The following is an 18,834-nucleotide window of genomic DNA, read 5'->3' as shown; positions in this document are numbered from 1 at the left end:
AGCCGTATTTTATGGCAAAAATGATTGGCATTATTTTTTCTCCCAAGGTTTACCACTTTTATTACTCACCTATCTTCCTTTTACGATTGTATCGATATTTAAATCTTATACACCATCTACAACACCAAATTCGACATTTACCTCTGGTCTTCAAACAATCCTCACTCATCTAATCAGTTTGATGATTTTTGTCTTAAGCACAATTTCTCATAAAGAAGTTCGATTCATTTATCCACTTCTTCCTATTCTTCTCATTTTAACCGCACCTTCGATAACATCATTCTTTACAAAAGAAATTCAAATTCCTAGCAAAGATCCAAAAAAATTGGAAATCGAAACAAAAACAATTCGCAAACCACTTCTTACCATTCTAATTCTACTTAACGTAGCTCTAGCAGCCTACACAACACTAATCCACCAGTCAGCTGTTATATCTGTAACAAAATTCATCCGTCACCGCTACGAAACCGAAATGTTAGATGCACAAGGAATCCCACTTCATTCACCAAACGCATATTCCTATCTAAAACACTATCCAGCAGCAATATATGAAAATGACTCTCCATCCCTAAACATCAATTACGATATCAAAAAAGAAGAAAATTCCCAATATGCAGCTCGCAACATGGGAACATCACAAAACCCAAACTGGGAAAAAGAATGGGAAAAACCTTACGTGGGGTTCCTAATGCCATGTCATAGTACACCGTGGAGAAGTCAATTGATTTATAAGGAACTGGGTGCTTGGGCTTTGGGTTGTGAACCTCCGATTCATTTGGGTGTTGATGAGAGGGGGGGTTATAGAGATGAGGCGGATAGATTCTATGATGATCCGTGGAGGTTTTTACGAGAGGAAATTGTTGGCTTGTCGGAGTTGAGTGGGAATGAGGAGGAGGAAGGAGGTGGTGGTCAAGAAAAAGAAAAAGAAAAAGAAAAAGAAAACGAAAAAATGAAATATAAAAAACAATGGCCGCGCTATCTAGTAGGATTCGAGGGAATAGAAAAAGATATTCGTGGATTTTATGAAGGTTCGAGAGCGGGAGAGGGAGAGAAAAAAGGTATGGAAATGAAAGAAGTTTGGAGAGAGAGGAATACTCAGTGGATTGATGATTGGAGACGTATGGGTGATGTAGTTGTTTGGGAATTTGTGTGATGTTTAGATGTGGAGATGTAGAAGGAACTGCAGAGTGGGATTTGTGTCACGATTCACCATTAGGATTAGTGTCCTGGGATAAAAGGGAATCACGTGATAAGGAGCCCTGAGGAGCCAGAAAGCTCCTGAAGGCTCCCTCTATTGTTCATTATATAGTCAGAATAATTTCATAGTTTAGGAGCTTCGTGCTCAACTTCATTATCAATTAGTTTACCTACATTCTACTTGATCTAGTAACGACTTCACTTCCAAGTGAATACCAGTGATAAAGCCTTAACCTACAACTACCAACCAGACGAACCTTAGGCAGCCGCTGCCTCCAGTACAGTATCGTTACAATTTGATGGAGAAGAATAAAAGAAATTAAAAAGAAAGAGAATAAAAGAGTGAGATAAGAATTATAATTTATTAGTGTATTATAGTGTTACGACGGGCTACACAACTACCATCACATGACCAAGTCACGTGATCACAGAAGCATGAAGGTCTATATAATCAAGATGGATTTCCTTTGTATAGAGCTTCGTGCTCAAGATCAATCATTTAGTATACTCTACTATTAGTTACGAATTGCATATCATTATTGTCATTACTTTAAGTCCCTGCTTGACGCCTAGTTATAAACCACCTCGAGAGCCTAGAGCACTTCCACGTGATCTAGACGGCAAACCTCGTAACATTAATGAATAAATAAATAAATAATTTAAAATCTTTAAATGTAATAAATAAAATAAGAAAATAATTTAAATATATATTATTTATTATCCAATTCAACTCATTCTTTTATTTCCTCTTCATTAGATTTTTAGATTATCTCATTTGAAATTATATCATTGTCACGATTCATTAATTCACGTGACCTCGAGGACCTTTTGGACTTTAGGGTCCCAAGGGTCCTCAAAAGATGATATAGGGTATATAAACATTCATTTAGTCTCGTGGTTAAGGAGCTTCATGCTCAACTTAGTTATCAATTAGTTTACCTACATTCTACTTGATCTAGTAACGACTTCACTTCCAAGTGAAGACCAGTGATAAAGCCTTAACCCACAACTACCAACCAGACGAAACCTTAGGCAGCCGCTGCCTCCAGTATAGTATCGTTACAATCATATCAAATATCAAATCCAATCAATATCTCCTTTAAGATTTATCTAAAGCACAACTCATTTCCACCTTCAACCCCATATCCATCTCTCCATCTCTCCATTCCCTCCACCCATCCACCCATCCACCCATCCATCTATCCCAAAAACCCATACACTCTCCAAAGAAAACTTTTCTCTATCCCATCCCTTTAGGGGCTCTTTCCATCCACACCCGCACAAAAAACCAAAAAAAACTCTCAAAAACCATCAATCTAAATCTCCAACCCCTTAACACAACACCAAAGTACCACCGGTACAACGACATTATCATTTCCACCTGTCAAGACCGCTTCGGTGAGACTTGCTATTATAGCTGCTAGGATACTTTTTCCTAGTGTGATTCTCCATGAATCTTCTTTTCCATATCCATTTGCATATCCATATCCATTCGCATGAGCAAAGATATCATACTCCCCACCCACACCAGCATCCCCCCTCAACCTCTCACTCCAACCCCCTACTCCCCTCTCATAACCCCTCCTTTCCCCCTCCCACCCCCCAAACCCAACCCACCACTTCGCACCCACAAGCGCCACACCCACCGCAACCGCAAACGCCACACTCCCCTCAACACTCTTCCCCCCACCCCAAATCCACTTTCGTCTCCCGCACCTCCTACCCACCAACGAGGCCGCCGCATCACCCAACCCTACACAAATAACCCCCGCCACCATTGCCACTTCTCTTTTCTGAACTTCCCATCCAGTCATCGCATTTCTTTTTCCACCATCATCTTCCATTCCATTCTGCATCCCAAGCGATGAATTACTCCGCTCTACAGATCCCAAACTCAACCAAAGAGGTACTGCACAGCCTATCGCTAGAAAAATATGACTAACAACCACCGGACCCCTTAAATCCCTTCCATCAACATATGGTGTTAAGAATCTCGCCAACCATCTACTAAACGGTGGTAACTGTGTTGCTCTCACCATATCCAGTAGTAAAAATATGGCCAAAATTAAACTTAGTGCTAGGGCACAATATGTCGGATCCACAAATGTAGAAGGGAGAAGAATAAAAACCATCATGAAGTGAAAAACTTTTCGTCGGGTATCAACTTCGTAGATGGAAGAAAGACGGAATACTATCGCTAGACCTGTTATCAAGATAAAAAGCCAATAGATCGAGAGAATGAGACGTGTATTAGCAGGTCCAAAATCCGAATATCGAATTCGTTCAATCCAGCCTTTTTGTTCGCAAATTCCTGATTCTGTTTTATCAGAATCGATATATGAACGAGGAGGAAGTGGTATCCATCGTTGTAAATTAGCGCTAACGACCTCGAATCGAAAACGTGGTAGATCTCCGAATAAATAACCTAAAGCCCATCCTATAGGTTCATGACCTTGTAAAGCTTGTTTTGCTACGTATTCTCTGATACCTAGTAGGATAATAACTAGGACAGAGATATATACATAAATAGCATATAACCATTTACGTATCTTAGCTTGTGTATATGTTAATTTTGAAAATGTTTGAAGACTAATTGAAGCTGATCTTTTCTTACGACCAGATGATGTTCTAGTCTTCATTGATTTTGAGGGACTAGATGGAGGAGAATTTGGAAAGGTACTCCTTCTCGAGATACCTGATTGAATTTCTCCATCTAGAAGAGAGGAATCTGTAGCTTGTGATTTACCCATCTTCCTTCGTGAACGATCGTGAAGAAATTCATCATCACTCGTATCACTAATAAATGTATCTTTAGCAAAAACACTTATAGTATTTTTACCAAACGATAGTGATCCTTTGTTAAATCTGAAACTCGATTTTTTCGTTTCGGGTCTTCTGAATTTCCACGTTGGTACTCTGGCTAATGCAACACCCCATCTAAGAACATGTGTACAAGTAACTAGAATACCTACACCACCACCCCAAAGAAGTGCTTTTAAAATAACTGCTTGGGGTGATGATGCTCTAAGTAAGAGAATTATGAGGGAGGTTGATAATAATTGTAGTTCGGCGGATAGGAGACTAGTGGTGGTGAGGTAATGTAGTGTTGTACATAAAGCTTGATGTAATGGTGGTATTAAAACCAAAACCTCAGGATTTAGAGGTAATGATTCATTGCTCAAAAACGGAGCTCTGGTCAAGCTCGTCGTGAACAATGGCATACATGCTAATACCCAATATAACATATCTCGACCTTCAAGACCTCCAATAGCGGGTATTAATTTCCTCGGCAATGTAGATATGGCAAGTATCATACTGGGTAAAAGACCACTAGGATCACTGACTGAAAGTAGAATCGAAACAAGCATCGTTAATGTAGGAGGATATAATAAAGGAGCCGGGTCGAATGTCGCAGGTATAGTAAGAGGGAATGTGAATTTCCATGGTGTTCGGGATCTTAGATGTCGTAATAATCGAAGAGGGTATAAAGCTATTAAACCACTTATAACAAGGATTTGACAAACAAGTTCTTCACAATTAGCATAGTTTCTGAAAACATAGAAGTAGAAGCATACCATTTCTCCATAAATAGAGAATTTCCTCAACTCCTTGACTCCGGTATATTATTCCCCCAACAAAACATAGTAAAAACGCCTCAGTTGTTCTCCTTATAATTTCAATCTTCCTCCTCTGTCTAAACTTCTCAACAACTCTCCTCTGCTCCTCCGCGGTAAGTATTTTCGAAGCCGGCATCAAAGATCTAATCCTTCCATTTTCCTTCCACCGTATCTCATCTTCCAATATAGCCGGACTCATCAATGGACTTGGCGTACTCGACATGTTGCCATTCTCACCCCTCAATCCTTTATGTGGTTTTATCCTCGGAGCAGGTAACCCTTTCAGAAAATGTTCATCATCTGCCTCAGTCCCACTATCGCTATTTGTAGATTCGATATATCCATTTGGTGATCCATCAATTGTTATCCTAACACCTTTATAAAATTCATCATCGGTATTTTGTGTCGAACGCAATGGTGATGGCGACGTTGGGGTTGCTGAAGAAGCAGGCCCTGTAAAGGGACCTGAAGGAGGTCTTAAGGAAGTAGGTCTAGAGTACCTAGTTCTCGAAGAAGGAAGTCGCGAAATTCCCACCTCGGGGTCCCTCCCATTCTCCACATCCCCAACCATTTCACCGCTCCTCTCGCTCCCCGAGAAAATCTCCTCCTGCTTCTTATGATATGGATGTGGACTTCTCTCTAACCTCGGAGCTCTCGAACCATTTTCTTCCATCAGCATATTCCGCACATCTCCCCTCCTCGTAGCATCCTCTCTCAATTTCTGCGCGTGTGATTGCGACTGTTGATACTGCATCTGTCGGGTCTGCGAATACCGTATGCCTTGTATATCCCTCTGCTCATGCTCATACTCATGTCCCATAAACATCCGTTCATCCTCCCTTCTCACAGTCTTCGAATCTAGATCCAAATCCAAATGCTCCGACATTGCATTTCTTATTTCCAATCCCACTCATTCATATCTCTCTCTTCTTCTCTGACGCACAGCGAACCTCAAATTTTAACAATCGCACAATTCCTCCCTCTACAGCGTCAACCAACTAATACTCTCACTCATTCACTCACTCACCAAACTAATCCAAAAGACCTCCTCAAAACAAACTCCACAAATCTCAATAAACTCTCTAAGAACAATGCGTAAAATTATATAATAAAATAACCGTATAATACCTAGGTCCTTGATGTTTAAAAATCCAAAGTCATAATCAGATCGACTTCATTCATTCACATGCCATCCATCCATCCATCCATTCATTTTACCCACGTAAACATGCACCCTTGCACCCAACGAATTCCATACGAGACGAGGCTTTGAATGCGCTAGCGGCCGCTTTAACCGTTTAACTGTTACTGTATAAACAATTCTGGTTTCCATAAATAGGCGAGTAGATAATAAGGCTGATATCAGATATGAGAAATCAAATATCAGATTTTACTCTGTAGATTAGATCATTCATCATCTATCTTTCCATAATAATCTTACCTTGTCATCAGATCAAATCACAAATCGCTCAAAAAACTGACTATAAATTCCAAGGTTTCTAAAATTATATTTCTCAAAACAGCATCATCAAGGAAATCCACTAGAATCTTGTCACACAATCTTCCATCACGAGCGATTATGAATAAAGAAAATGAGAGCATGTAGTCTAAACGATTTTTATTTGCTAGTCCATCCATCCATCATATGCTCAAATCCAACTACTCCACCATATTTGAATTGAGACCTATGCATATATGATGTCTGTAGTGTATGGAATGTTTGTGCCATGCTAAAGTAAAAGCAGAAATCTGACCCACCACACCGTCCCATGCAACCCACCAAATGTATAACGGCTCAGTCTGCGAAGCTTTTATGTCGTTCGCTTTGTCTTTCCTTCTTGCCAATCTCCAGATTTCCGTTCCCCTACTCACCACATTTCGTTCCACAATGGTCCACTGTGTCACCGCCTCATAGAAATACCCATGAGACAGCTGGAAATGTAAAAATGAAGAAGAGAAAGAAGAGACCAGAGATAATCGATGGCTCGTAACCATATGCCATTACAACGTTCAGTCGCTATTTATGCATCCCTCGTGCTGCCCAATCAATCGCCCTAGTCATTATGACCAAATAAATAATGAAAACCTCTAAAACGCCATAACATGGAATGCACCTATGCATCATCATATAAAAACACCTCATAACCCTTATATGCATCAAACCATCGCCATGGTGGCCAATGATAAACTCCTAATTGTAACCATTGTTCCTTATGGGGTATTGCGCTTTCCATTGCGCCAATATTTTATGCTGAAAAGCTGAATGAAAAACTGAAGGGGAAAAAAAAATTGAAATGCGATATCGAAAGTGATTTTAGACACAGTTGTCCTCCGGTCTGCTCTCCTTTAATGATCCCACGCTTCCAATATCAAACTGGTGTACGTGCGCTGGTGAGAAAAAAAGCTTGCTCGTCCTTCGAATAAACGAGTGATTAATATTATATCAGTTACTTTGGGGTTGGGTTCCTGTGATAATGGAAGAAATAGCCATGGCACTTCGTGGAGTAGACGATGACCCAACATTTGACGGATTACCAGGCACAAGTGATGAGCTGTTGTTGGTTTGAGAAAGATGACTCGATGAGTTGGCAGAAAAAGCGTTGCCGTTTTGAGAAGCGTAGTTTAGCGAATGACTAGGGACTAGCGATGAGCCACTGTTGTTTTGAGCAAAATGGGTCAACGAGCCGGAGTTGAAAGCATTGTTGTAGCTAGCAAGATTGCTCGATGGATTGACAGAAGACCCATTATTGCTTTGAGAGATTTGATTTAATGAGCCAGTAGTAAAGCTATTATTCCCAAAAGAAATATTGTTCGATGAACGAATAGAGGTACCGTTAATGTTCTGAGAGCGATGGGGCATAAAGTTGATATTACCAAAAGATGTGTTGCTCGATGAACCCATGCTTCGGCCGTTATTGTTCTGAGAAAGGGCAGTCATTGAGCCGTTGGAAAAGCCGTTACTGCCGCGAGGGAGATTGTTCGATGAACCAACGGAAGAGCCATTGTTGATTTGAGAAAGAGGGGCCAACGAATTGGTAGAAAAGTCATTATTCATGTGAGAAACATTGTTCAATGAGCTGGCAGAAGAACCATTATTGCTAAAAGACCCATTGCCCATTGAATTCATAACCATGGGTAGAGCAGAGGCACTGTTGCCGAAGGGTTGGTTCACAAAGATTGATCCACCACTAAGAAATGCCGCGGCCGGATTATTTGCTGAACGTGATCCTGTAGCCATGGAATTGGTTCTGAATCCGAGTGAGCCACCAGAGTGATTCATGCCAAGAGACTTGTTACTTGTAAATGCTGTAGACTTTTGAAGTTGAAATCCTTGAAGTTGAGTTTGCTGAAGATTTTGTTGAAGGCCTCCGTGACCAAGTTGGTGAAAATCATCATTGTCCAGCTCAAAGTTCCCGAGGTCGTGGCCAGTCATTTGTATGTCTTGTCCTGAGGATCGGCATGGTGTATTGGTTGCAGGATTGGGAGCCTGTTGATCTTTCTTTTTTGAACTCGCGTATTCTCCTTCAATCTTTGGCTTCAAAGTTCTCCAACCTCGCTCCGAGCCACCATCTCTGAAAATGCGAACAGCTGCCTTGAATGCTTTGGTATTTATAATGAATTCCTCCGGGACTTCAGGGAGATCACGCTTCGCTAAGTTAAGGAAGAGAGTCCTCCGGCTCTCACGATTGGCATCGTTCGGCTTGCGACCTTTTGCTCTCCTCTCGCGAATTGCAGCTTCAATTTGTATTACGAGTTGCATGAGTTTGTCGTTCTCGGCCTTCTTCGCTTCAAAGAACTTATCACGCTCTTCGTCCAATTTGGCCATCTTGTCCTCCCAAATCTGGCGTGCGGTAGCTTTTTGTTGAGCATCATGGGTAGGATCCTCACGAAATGGTTCAGGAGTGAGAGCCTCATATTCCTTGATGATGTTATCGACGTCGACAATCAGGTAGTATTTGTACAATCGGTGCGTCGCCAATTGATTTGTCAAAGCTTGAGGTCCATCTTCGACGTAATCATGAGGTTTACCAAAGGAATCGTACATGCTAACCGGGATGCACTCGAGTAGTTTGTCAATGACGGGTCGGGTGTATTGGAGTTGGCGGTGTTTCTGGATACGATCTTCTCTCTCAATCTTTTCCTTCCAGCAGGAGAGGCACCACCTCTTCTTCCAAGCCCAATGTGTTCTGCTTGCGTCTTTGTTTTTACAACCAGGTTCCATGCAGCCTTTTCCACCCAAAAGATCAACATATTGCTTTGCTGATAAACCCGGGATGTGCTCAGGTAAATTGAAACCAAAGTTCTCCTTTCGGCAATTGACATGGATGGATGAAAAGTCCTCAACCCAGCTCTTCCATTCTTTGCTGACGAAACGAGCTTTTCGGAGGAATATGGGAGGACAAAATTCGAGAATTCGCATCCAAATTGTACCTGGTAGATTATATTTGGCTTTATCCTTCATCTTTAAAAAAGGTTAGACCTGCTCTACAAGTATTTGCATAGTTACACTTACTAGCTCCAACTTATCCGCCTTTTCACCCTTGCTCGTCTTTGCCTTTTTCGCGGTGGCTTTTCGGTCACCTGTTTGAGCTCTGCGCTTCTTCGAGTTGGTATTTTTGGCCATTTCCAAGTCTAGTGGTGTTTCTGCGCGACTTTGCGTGGTAGATCGAGATTCGACAATCAGTAAACTGTCAGTATGTGGGGATCTTTGCGCTGGGGCCAAAGGTGGTAACGACAAATTGGATGAAAGTGAACCGTTCGAACTCGATCTTTCCAAAGTGGAGGAGGAGCCTTGCCCGACGTGCGCTGTGGAGCTATTTGGATTGTGTGGGTTTGCGAGATTTTGAGAGTCTTGTAGTTCGGAGATCATTTGCCGTTGAAACTTGCTTCGATTCGTGGGGTTGATATTTTGCGATGCAAGAATTGAATCGGATCGAGAGAAGAGATCGCCCATACTATGTGGATACTTGATACTGCATGAGACTTGTGGCAGTTGGTGTGGGCGCCGGATCGAAGAGAGTGAATGTAGATTGTTGTTAGAGGGGTATGTTTGTTGGTGGTAATTGTTGCCTCCTTGTAGTAAATTCGAAACCTGGAGAAGTTCGGTTTGGGCTCGGGATTGAGTTTGAGCGACAGAGAAGGAGGACTGAGGTCGAAATTGGGAATTATTGGGATTTTGCATTGAATTTTCACGATGGAGGTGAGAATTAATATTGCTCATAGTCAAGGGTGAATTTGTTTGAGTCATTTGAGCCATTTGACCCATCGTCGATGGATGGAAAGTAGGACCTATTGTGTTTCCGGAGTATGGAAGCTGAACAATATTACTCTGCACCATTGTGTCTGCGGACGAATCTGATTCTCGCATGGTGAGGACTCTATTATATCTGTCATCTCCGGCAAGTATATGTTGAGCTGCGAAACAAATATTTTGGCCATCCAACGGAGCATTACAATGCTTTAAAATCACTCCCTTAACAACATCTCGAGCAATATCGATCGAGTCTTCAAACATGGCGGCGAGATCGATTTCGACATCGCTCGTTGCGAAAGAGACTGTAGGAGAAGCACTCATATTTGTGTAGAGTATATATGAAAAAGAAGGCTCGGTGTATAGGTGAAATTCGATCGACGGTGATGGTGTTGAGGAAGTCCAATCACTCCCCACCCGCAATTAATGGCGATGTAACGTTCATCCACCAATCCTGGAACTTGTACAGTAATATTTGATGAGTATTATATTTATTAGTTGTCAAATGAGATGGCTAGCGACAGATATACTCTCTTGAAGGAAAATCCTCTTTGAATGGTGGGTCGTGGTCGGTGTTAAGAGATGTGTCGTATGTTTCGTGGATTATTCTGAGTTGGTTGTGGGAGGAATCGAGAATTGGGGGATTTTTCAGTCTGTGAGGTCCACGGGCAACAAGAGTCTAGGCTAGTCGTAGCGTTGGTTGATTTGCATTTAGGCCGAAACTGCTTTCTTATTTCTATTCCTCTACTTCACCGACCCTCCGATATCTCAGCCGCCACTTCGGTGTTTGATTGAAAAGCTAGAGAAAGAATGATTATTACGGAGTAATGGCTTCCGACTGCTTTTGGCGTGGTGTTGGGAATTCTCAAAGGTTCTTTCGATTCACTGAAAGCAAATGAATGTGATGGCAAGAAGGCTGGGAGAGGGTGGAGTTTGATTGCTTGATTCGGTGTTTGGGTTGAAAAGGACAGGACAGGAAAGGAAAGACAAATAAAGAGTTTTGTTTTCGAATGAGTCGTGGAATCGTCTTTGCTGTACTTTCGTAACAAGGTTTGAAAATCAGAAAACGTTGGCATTCGACTAGTATATTTTGTTCGCCCTTCCTGAGTGGTGTACGGTGGGTATTAATTATACTAGGTAGGTAGGTACCTGATGATATGAGGCGAGCGGTTAGTTTGTACAACACAATAGGCGGTTAAGGGAATATGTGTGTGTGTGTGCGTGAGTGTATGCGTGAGTGTATGCGTGAGTGTATGAGTGTGAGCGTGAGCGTGAGAGTGGCGTTCTAAAAATTGACTTTGACTTTGACTTGTAGCTTAACCAAGGCTCAAAAGGGATTCTCCAAATGAATTGTTAGTGGGATTGGATGGGATGACCGAGGGAATTCTAATTGATTAGATCAAAGCTAAGTAGTAGTAAGTTAATCTTACAACTAGCAACATACCTTCTACGTACGTATGTACTTGCGGATAGGAACCAATATACATAGTATCTAACATAAAAAATAAATATTGAAATTCGGAAATGAAGGGGTAAATTCTCTTGAGATAGCAATCACCTGATGTGATATTATTGTATGTATTATTGGGTTTTTGAATATGAGGTGGGATGTGTGATATGATGGGATGGGATGGTTCTCGTGGCCAATTAATTACCTAACTGCAGGTGTTATTAGTAAATCAAGTTAAAGAGGCAAAACCAACCAAGGTTTTAGGAACACCCACCGTCCACCATGCACCGCACCATTCACCATCCGCCATCCACTGAGAAAAGGAGGTTATTGATGAATGTAAGACTTGCCTACCTAAATTTTGGTTTGCTTCTTGACTCGATCATTTGGTGATGGAGCGAGTACCTATCGAACACAATAATTCTCTATCAAACACCTCTGATACCTAATTACGAGTAGTTATTTGTCTTTTCAATATATGAACATAAATATGAGAGATACTTCCGGTGTTCAATACGTCAATCGCCCACCTAATTGTTCCAAGTAACAACTCGGCTTATGAAAAGCATACCAAGAAAATGACGAGGTGCCACTACCTAGACCAAAAGCTAGGTGAAGGTAGAAAAAGAAAGTTTATTGAAAAAACAAAAGGAAAGGTCGAATACTTAATTAAATCAAGTTCCATGTAGGTGTCTTTTCGGGTGAGAGATGAGGATATAATAGAACATCTTTTGTATGTAGGTAAGGTGGTTAAAGAATATCTCAACAGAAGTTTGAAATTTTTCAATCCAAGACGCGTTTGCGCGTTCAACCTTCTCTTTTCCCCCTCAAGACTTTCCCAAGGTCACCTGTCAGTGGCTGCAAATGAAAAGACATAGCCTCGTGAGCGAGGCTTATGAGATACTTACCGAATATGCCGTTGAGACGGAACGGAGTACGAGTAAATAGTACTAATAGAGACTAAACCCTTTCATTATCAAAACTGGAGCTGCTTCAATGATTTTCATTCTCTTGAACCCACATTTGTAGATTCCCTCAAGATTCCCTCTGACAGTAATAAGCAGAGCAAGCATAGATCGAGTACCTTGGTCCCACTAGGATTTATATCAAAAGCGGCAACAATTAATTCCTCAACTTTCTTCTAAACAAGGTTTCTCCAACAATCAGGAAAGCTTATCGATTTGGAGTGAGGCTTGATTTTAGATTGAATCTCGTGATTCATGAGTAGGCATGTTCATATGCATGTTCATGTTTCTTCTACTGTCACGGACAAATTCTCAACATCCCAATTGAAATTCACCCTTCCACCACCATCGCTATGAATCCCCGCCCCCAAGTTTCAATATTCAGAGAAAAGATCCAGACTCATTGAAATACCATGCTGTGTAATACAACCACATCCATTTATTGAAGAAACTTCTCCGATACCGGTTTTTGGGGATTAGCCAAGCTCAGCTCTCCCCGCATACACTTAATAGTTAGCATTCTCCACTCCATCCACTGCAAGAGTCACAAACATCATAACAACCAGTAGGAATACTTGGCGCCATGGATCTACAAGAAGATGCCCATATGGTAATTCATTCTGGTTATCTGCAAAATCGGTCAAGATTTTCCAATGTCTTTTGTCAAGAGGAAAAGCATGAGCATGGGAATGGGACAAGAGTTACACCAATTTGAAATCTTGCTGCTGCTCATAGCTTACTAAACAGTAATAATGCTGATGTGAGAAGGCAAAAAGAATACAGTATCGGTTACAACATCACTGTATTACTGTATTATTCGTGCCATACATGGAAATCTGACAAACGGGTAAAAGCCACTACGGCACATCCCCAACCCAAAACTTCCTCACTAATCAAAAGAGACACGGGATGAGAGATGATTCTTCCTCGGTCCCAGTCACATTCCCCAAATTTAATTGCGGGGATAACCTCATCCCTTGTCCCTTCCTGCAGTGAATGATGTCCGATCAATCAATCACTAGGTAACTGAATACAGTAACTCTTTGACTCTTGAGCCTCCACGGTAAGCTCTTATTGACTAGAAAAGCAGCTCGATATCTCTTTGGTATTTTTTTGATTTGTTTTCTTACTTCCTGTTCGTATTCTCACGTCACATTTTGCCTTCTTTGGCCTTTATAAAGGTGCGTTGTCGATCGTGTTTGGCATTTCATCTTGAATACAGAGTCAAGGAAGAGGAATATCAAAATGGGATTCCTCAGTTCAAAAGACAGTGAGTACCGACTAATTTCGTTTATTATTTACTATCATCACAATTCTATCTCGATGATTTGAGCCCTTCCAGTATACAAGATGATCTCAATGGAAACATCACGATGAATATAAGTGTGTTCATCAACCGGGGATCCAATTCTCGATCAATCCGAGGTCTTCACACCTTCTGATGATCAATCTAACTCAATTCAGAGCAAACGGGATCTTCCCCTCAGCCATCCTTGTCAGAAGATCAAGAAGTTGGTTTCAAATCTGAAAGCAATAACAGCTACGTTCCAAATATTCCGACTGGGCAAGGACAAATCGAATTCGATGAACTGCACGTGCTTTGCCCCCCACACACAACGGAGGCAAAACTCATGCGAAAAATCGATTTACGGGTGATACCATTCTTGTAAGTAAAGTACCCAAATACCTCAAATATCAATCTGACTCTTATAGATGTATCCTGTACCTTTTGGCATTTTTGGACAGAGTTAATATCGCGAATGCAAAATCTTTCAAGCTAGCAACAGACTTGAATTTAACCGGAACTGAATACAATACCGCCCTCACTATCTTCTTCGTCCCATATGTCTTCTTCGAAATCCCATCCAACATTCTCATGAAACGTCTCAATCCAAATATTTGGCTTTCAACCCTCATGTTTCTCTTTGGTCTCGTAAGTATCTGTCAAGGACTAGTCCAAAATTTCGGCGGACTGCTCGCAACTCGTTTCTTCCTCGGACTTTTCGAAGCTGGTATGTTTCCAGGTTGCTTCTACCTTATTGGTATGTGGTACAAAAGATCAGAAGCTCAACGTCGATATTCCTTTTTCTTCAGTAGTACCACATTAGCCGGAGCATTCGGTGGTCTCCTCGCTAGCGCTATTGGAAAAATGGACGGAGTCAGAGGACATTCTGGATGGCGATGGATATTTATTCTCGAAGGTCTCCTTACCTGCGTTGTAGCCCTAGGGTTTTTCTTTCTTATCCCTTCTTTCCCCGAAGATGCAAAATGGCTCACTCCCGATGAACGCGCATACGTTAAAGCCCGTCTACAAGTCGATCAAGGTCGAAGTGCGGCTGAACGCAAAATCACATTGAAAGACGCACTCCACGTATTCAAGGACTATAAAATCATTCTAGGAGGTTTCATGTATTTCGGTATGGTAATCCCCGCATACGGCTACGCATTTTTTGCACCAGGAATCATATCCACCTTTGGTTACACACCCATTCAAACACAACTCCACAGCGTACCTCCCTGGGCTTGCGCCTTTGCTTTCGCAATGATCATCGCTTTCGGCTCCGATTTTACTCGTCATCGTTTCGCCTTTACTATTGCTCCCATCTGTGTAGCAATAACAGGTTTCTCCATCCTACTCACCATCCACGATAACACCAAACTCCAATACGCAGCCCTCTTTCTTGTAGCCATGGGTGCCTATGCCGCCATGCCGGTAATTGTCTGTTGGTTCAACATGAATCTAGGAGGACATCATCGCCGAAGCGTCGGTACAGCGTGGCAAGTCGGCTTTGGAAACGTAGGCGGGATTATTGCAACATATGCATTTTTGGCAAAAGATGCACCGGAATATAAAATGGGTTATGGGATTTGTCTAGGCTTTCTCTGCTTGAGTGCAGCTAGTTGTTTGGCGTATTTTTTAGCGACGTTATTCGAGAATAGACAGAGGAATAGGAGACCCAGAGATTTGGGTCTTACGGAGTATGAGAAGACAGAGTTGGGGGATTTGAGCCCGGATTATAGGTATCAATTGTGAGGGGGAGGTTGTGGTTGTGGGTGTGGGTGTGGCTTTTTTCATGCCGGACTGTGGAGAATTTGGGGGTTAGGTGTTAGGTTAAGGGAAGAGGTAGAAGCCTGAGGGAATGGCGCATTATGAGTTTAGCGTGAGAAGAAGATACCACTTGTACGATTATTAAATAATAGAATGAATAAAAAATATCAAAATAAGAAACTGTGACGCCTCACACCTCCGGGTCACGTGGCATGCCCCGTTTGTATTTAATCATAGGAAAACTCGCTACTCTTGTTTTCCTTCTTCTTTTCTCCTTAGCTTAGTATTTTCTAATACAAGATACTCTACTCAGTATTCTTGAGTGTGACATTTATTAATATTTAAAAGATTTATTTTTATTATTATAATAATGATTGTATATTTTTAAATAAATAAGAAAAATTATTTTGTTGTTTGTGACGGAAATCCCTGCTTTCCTCCCACCCTTATTATATAAGAAACCTCAGGTACATTAACCATGTCCACACATGATACGATTACTCGGGATTAGTATACGATTTAGGTGACCTGAGGATCAGATCCGGACAAGTACTAGGTATCAATGGTTATCGGTAAAGTAAGATCATTGGAGGGATAAATATGACTTCTTTTTGCCTAGCCATTGCGGCTAGGCCATCCATTTGTGTATATATAGAGTAGCTATCCCCATCTACAGGTGCTCTTCACCTGTAGATTCTAAGTTAAATACAATTGCTGGTCTATAAACACCCTTTTGGTCACATTGTTATTTTGAATTACTTTTAATTATTAATAGTTATTGTTATAGATTTTAATCTATTACAATTTTAATATATATTGTTTTTTTATTGAAATATAATATAGACCGGAGTTTGAAATAAAAAAAATCAAATAATTATTATTAATTTTGAGTAAATTTTACGAGGCTTGCTGTCTAGATCACGTGGAAGTGCTTTAGGATCTCGAGGTGGTTTATAACTAGGCGTCAAGCAAGGACTTAAGTAATGACAATGATGCAATTCGTAACTAATAGTAGAGTATACTAAATGATTGATCTTGATCTTGAGCACGAAGCTCTATACAAAGGGAATCCATCTTGATTATATAGACCTTTGTATTCCAATCATTGGAGCGATGGAGTTGGGGAGCGAGATTCGAATCTCGCTCCTTCGCTCTCTCGCTCCCTTACAAGACTATCCATGTGATCCTATAACAGGTGATAATAGTTTATAATGTTACAACGTAACAATTTTATTCCTATTATTGTTTATTTGTAACTGTACTCATTGTATTTTTTACTATCGGTCTTTTTTTAATATAGAAAATCTAAGTGATTAAGGGGCGATCACTCAATTTCACCCATCTGGAAATACGACTCAAAATCACTCAATGAATAGATTTCGTACTAGAAACACTATTTGTTCCCCAAAGCATTGTAAATCTTATTTCTGAACTTTGAGGACCTGTACATACATCCAGCACAAGATTGAGCTTGTTTTACGCATGGTGCCCACAGAGAAACAGATTAGTCTATTTGTAAAGGGTACATACCGTGGGAAGCGAGTTCATGATATGGCTTCCGAGCCGACGCTTACGTTCATTCGTTGTCTACTCCCAGATATTGCAAATTTTTGATTATTGACAGTTTTAACTCCAAGATATAATTGTATATAAAGATCTAATCATCTCCGTTTTCTGCTTGGTTCAACAATTCATACAACTAATTAACTCGCCCGCTACCACGGAATCAGTGGATTGATAGGAAAAAACAGTGACAGAAAGAGAAACAAAAGTTCAAACTGAAGAGTTTATGTTCTCAAGTAGCTAATTTAGACTATTCATTGGATTGAATGGAGAATGGATAAATAAAATTGGTTAATTGGATTTGGTAATGTCATAAAAACAGCATGACTAGTGAGTTTTAAGTGCAGAAGCTAGGACAAAGTATTGTAACCTTAAGTTGAATTGAAAATAAAGAAAATGATGCATGAATCTATAGCAAGAAAGAAAAAGCACGATCAGGTGAGGTAGAGGGTCTATCGATGGCTACGATGATATGAATCGTTCATTATCATTGATAGTAAGATTACGTAATCCTTGATTCTAGCTACTGCTGAGCAAAGCTCTTGATTCCCTAGAAAGTAACTTCATAAAAATCCATAGCTCCTTGCCCCGCCGTCCCAAGAGTCTAGTGGAATATCGAAATGATCGAGAAGATTGGCAGTCTAAATCTACTGCAATATTCCAGACTATAGACCCTTTTCTACCATAACCATTACCCAATGACTAAACATCCAGAAGCCTGAACATCAATCAATCTCCAAACGTAAAAATTGAGCAAGACATTATCCTAAACCTCCAAAAAATCAAGCATTAGGATCCACTATAACATCACCAGGCCAAATTGGATAAACCTCATTTAACTGTGCATCCGAAGCACCATCCTGATAAATAAAAATAGTATTAGTCCGGTACCCCGGGTTCCCATACTCATCCACAAATGCACAAAGAGTGAAATTTGACGTAGCACCTGTGACACGACAAAGTTCAAAGTCCGTAGAATTTGTATTATTCACGCCAATAACGTGATAATCGGTCAGATAGTTCGGTGATTGGGATAGGATGTAAAATCCTTCGTATGTGCTTGGGGTGTTGAAGAGGAGAAAATATCTTGAGGAGGTAAGACCTGTGGCTGGGTTTCCGTCGATGTATGTGGGGCTCTGTACGAAAGGTTTAGTTGCACTGTTGGTGGGCCAGGTGTTGAGAATTATGCTAGGGGCGGTGGGTGTAGGAATGACGGGAGTTGCAATGGATGTTGGGGTTGCTGTAGTGGATTGTGTTGGAGAGGGTTGCGCGGATTGACCCGGTGGGTAGAAAATGGTGTCGCCTGAATAGATGGGATAAATCTCGTTGATGAACGCAGTGCTACCCCCATCTGATACTCCTTTAATTTCGAAGAATATCGTCGCGGTCACAATCTCGGCTTCGCCAGCGGAGTTGTAAAAATTGACGACAGTGAAGTTAGAGGTAGCGTTGGAAACCTTGCCAATAATAATCTCTCTGTCCGTCGTACTTTCGACAGCTACAACATCGTAATCGGTGATGTAAGGGCCTGAGGATTGGACATAAAAGCCAAGGTATACATCTGGAAAATTTAATAGAATGCTAATCCGATTTGGTAGAGAATCAACCTCATCGTAGGTCGTTATGTTTCCATCCACTGCGTAATTGCAGCATTCTTCAAAAACTCTTTGTTCCCAGGCATTGAGGGTTTGCCCGAAGGTGTGTGTAGCGAGAAGAATAAGAGAAGAAATGGCGAACAGCAT

The 18,834-nt window shown here is 41.1% G+C and overlaps 5 protein-coding genes across 5 annotated transcripts; 2 read left to right on the top strand and 3 right to left on the bottom strand.

Moving 5' to 3' along the window:
• Nucleotides 1-625: 625 nt before the first annotated feature.
• On the top strand, nucleotides 626-1,153 carry SS1G_11227 (hypothetical protein; the record flags this gene model as incomplete). Its single annotated transcript, XM_001587935.1, has 1 exon — nucleotides 626-1,153. The coding sequence occupies one exon, from the start codon at nucleotides 626-628 to the stop codon at nucleotides 1,151-1,153; it is 528 nt and encodes a 175-aa protein (XP_001587985.1).
• A 1,360-nt stretch (nucleotides 1,154-2,513) lies between these two features.
• Nucleotides 2,514-5,700, bottom strand: SS1G_11226 (hypothetical protein; the record flags this gene model as incomplete). The annotated part of the gene is made up of 3 exons (XM_001587934.1): nucleotides 2,514-3,514; nucleotides 3,812-4,726; nucleotides 4,773-5,700. The coding sequence occupies 3 exons, from the start codon at nucleotides 5,698-5,700 to the stop codon at nucleotides 2,514-2,516; spliced, it is 2,844 nt and encodes a 947-aa protein (XP_001587984.1).
• A 1,557-nt stretch (nucleotides 5,701-7,257) lies between these two features.
• SS1G_11225 (predicted protein) lies at nucleotides 7,258-10,389 on the bottom strand (the record flags this gene model as incomplete). Its single annotated transcript, XM_001587933.1, has 2 exons — nucleotides 7,258-9,276; nucleotides 9,328-10,389. 2 exons carry the CDS (start codon nucleotides 10,387-10,389, stop codon nucleotides 7,258-7,260), a joined length of 3,081 nt encoding a protein of 1,026 aa, XP_001587983.1.
• A 3,336-nt stretch (nucleotides 10,390-13,725) lies between these two features.
• Nucleotides 13,726-15,514, top strand: SS1G_11224 (hypothetical protein; the record flags this gene model as incomplete). Its single annotated transcript, XM_001587932.1, has 4 exons — nucleotides 13,726-13,750; nucleotides 13,945-14,146; nucleotides 14,194-14,492; nucleotides 14,544-15,514. 4 exons carry the CDS (start codon nucleotides 13,726-13,728, stop codon nucleotides 15,512-15,514), a joined length of 1,497 nt encoding a protein of 498 aa, XP_001587982.1.
• Nucleotides 15,515-17,874: 2,360 nt separating this feature from the next.
• On the bottom strand, nucleotides 17,875-18,834 carry SS1G_11223 (predicted protein; the record flags this gene model as incomplete). The annotated part of the gene is made up of 2 exons (XM_001587931.1): nucleotides 17,875-17,952; nucleotides 18,085-18,834. 2 exons carry the CDS (start codon nucleotides 18,832-18,834, stop codon nucleotides 17,875-17,877), a joined length of 828 nt encoding a protein of 275 aa, XP_001587981.1.

This window comes from Sclerotinia sclerotiorum, genomic scaffold, assembly GCF_000146945.2.
Source record: "Sclerotinia sclerotiorum 1980 UF-70 scaffold_17 genomic scaffold, whole genome shotgun sequence".
Taxonomy (NCBI): Eukaryota; Fungi; Ascomycota; class Leotiomycetes; order Helotiales; family Sclerotiniaceae; genus Sclerotinia; species Sclerotinia sclerotiorum.
This window is presented reverse-complemented; position numbering and strand designations above follow the sequence as displayed.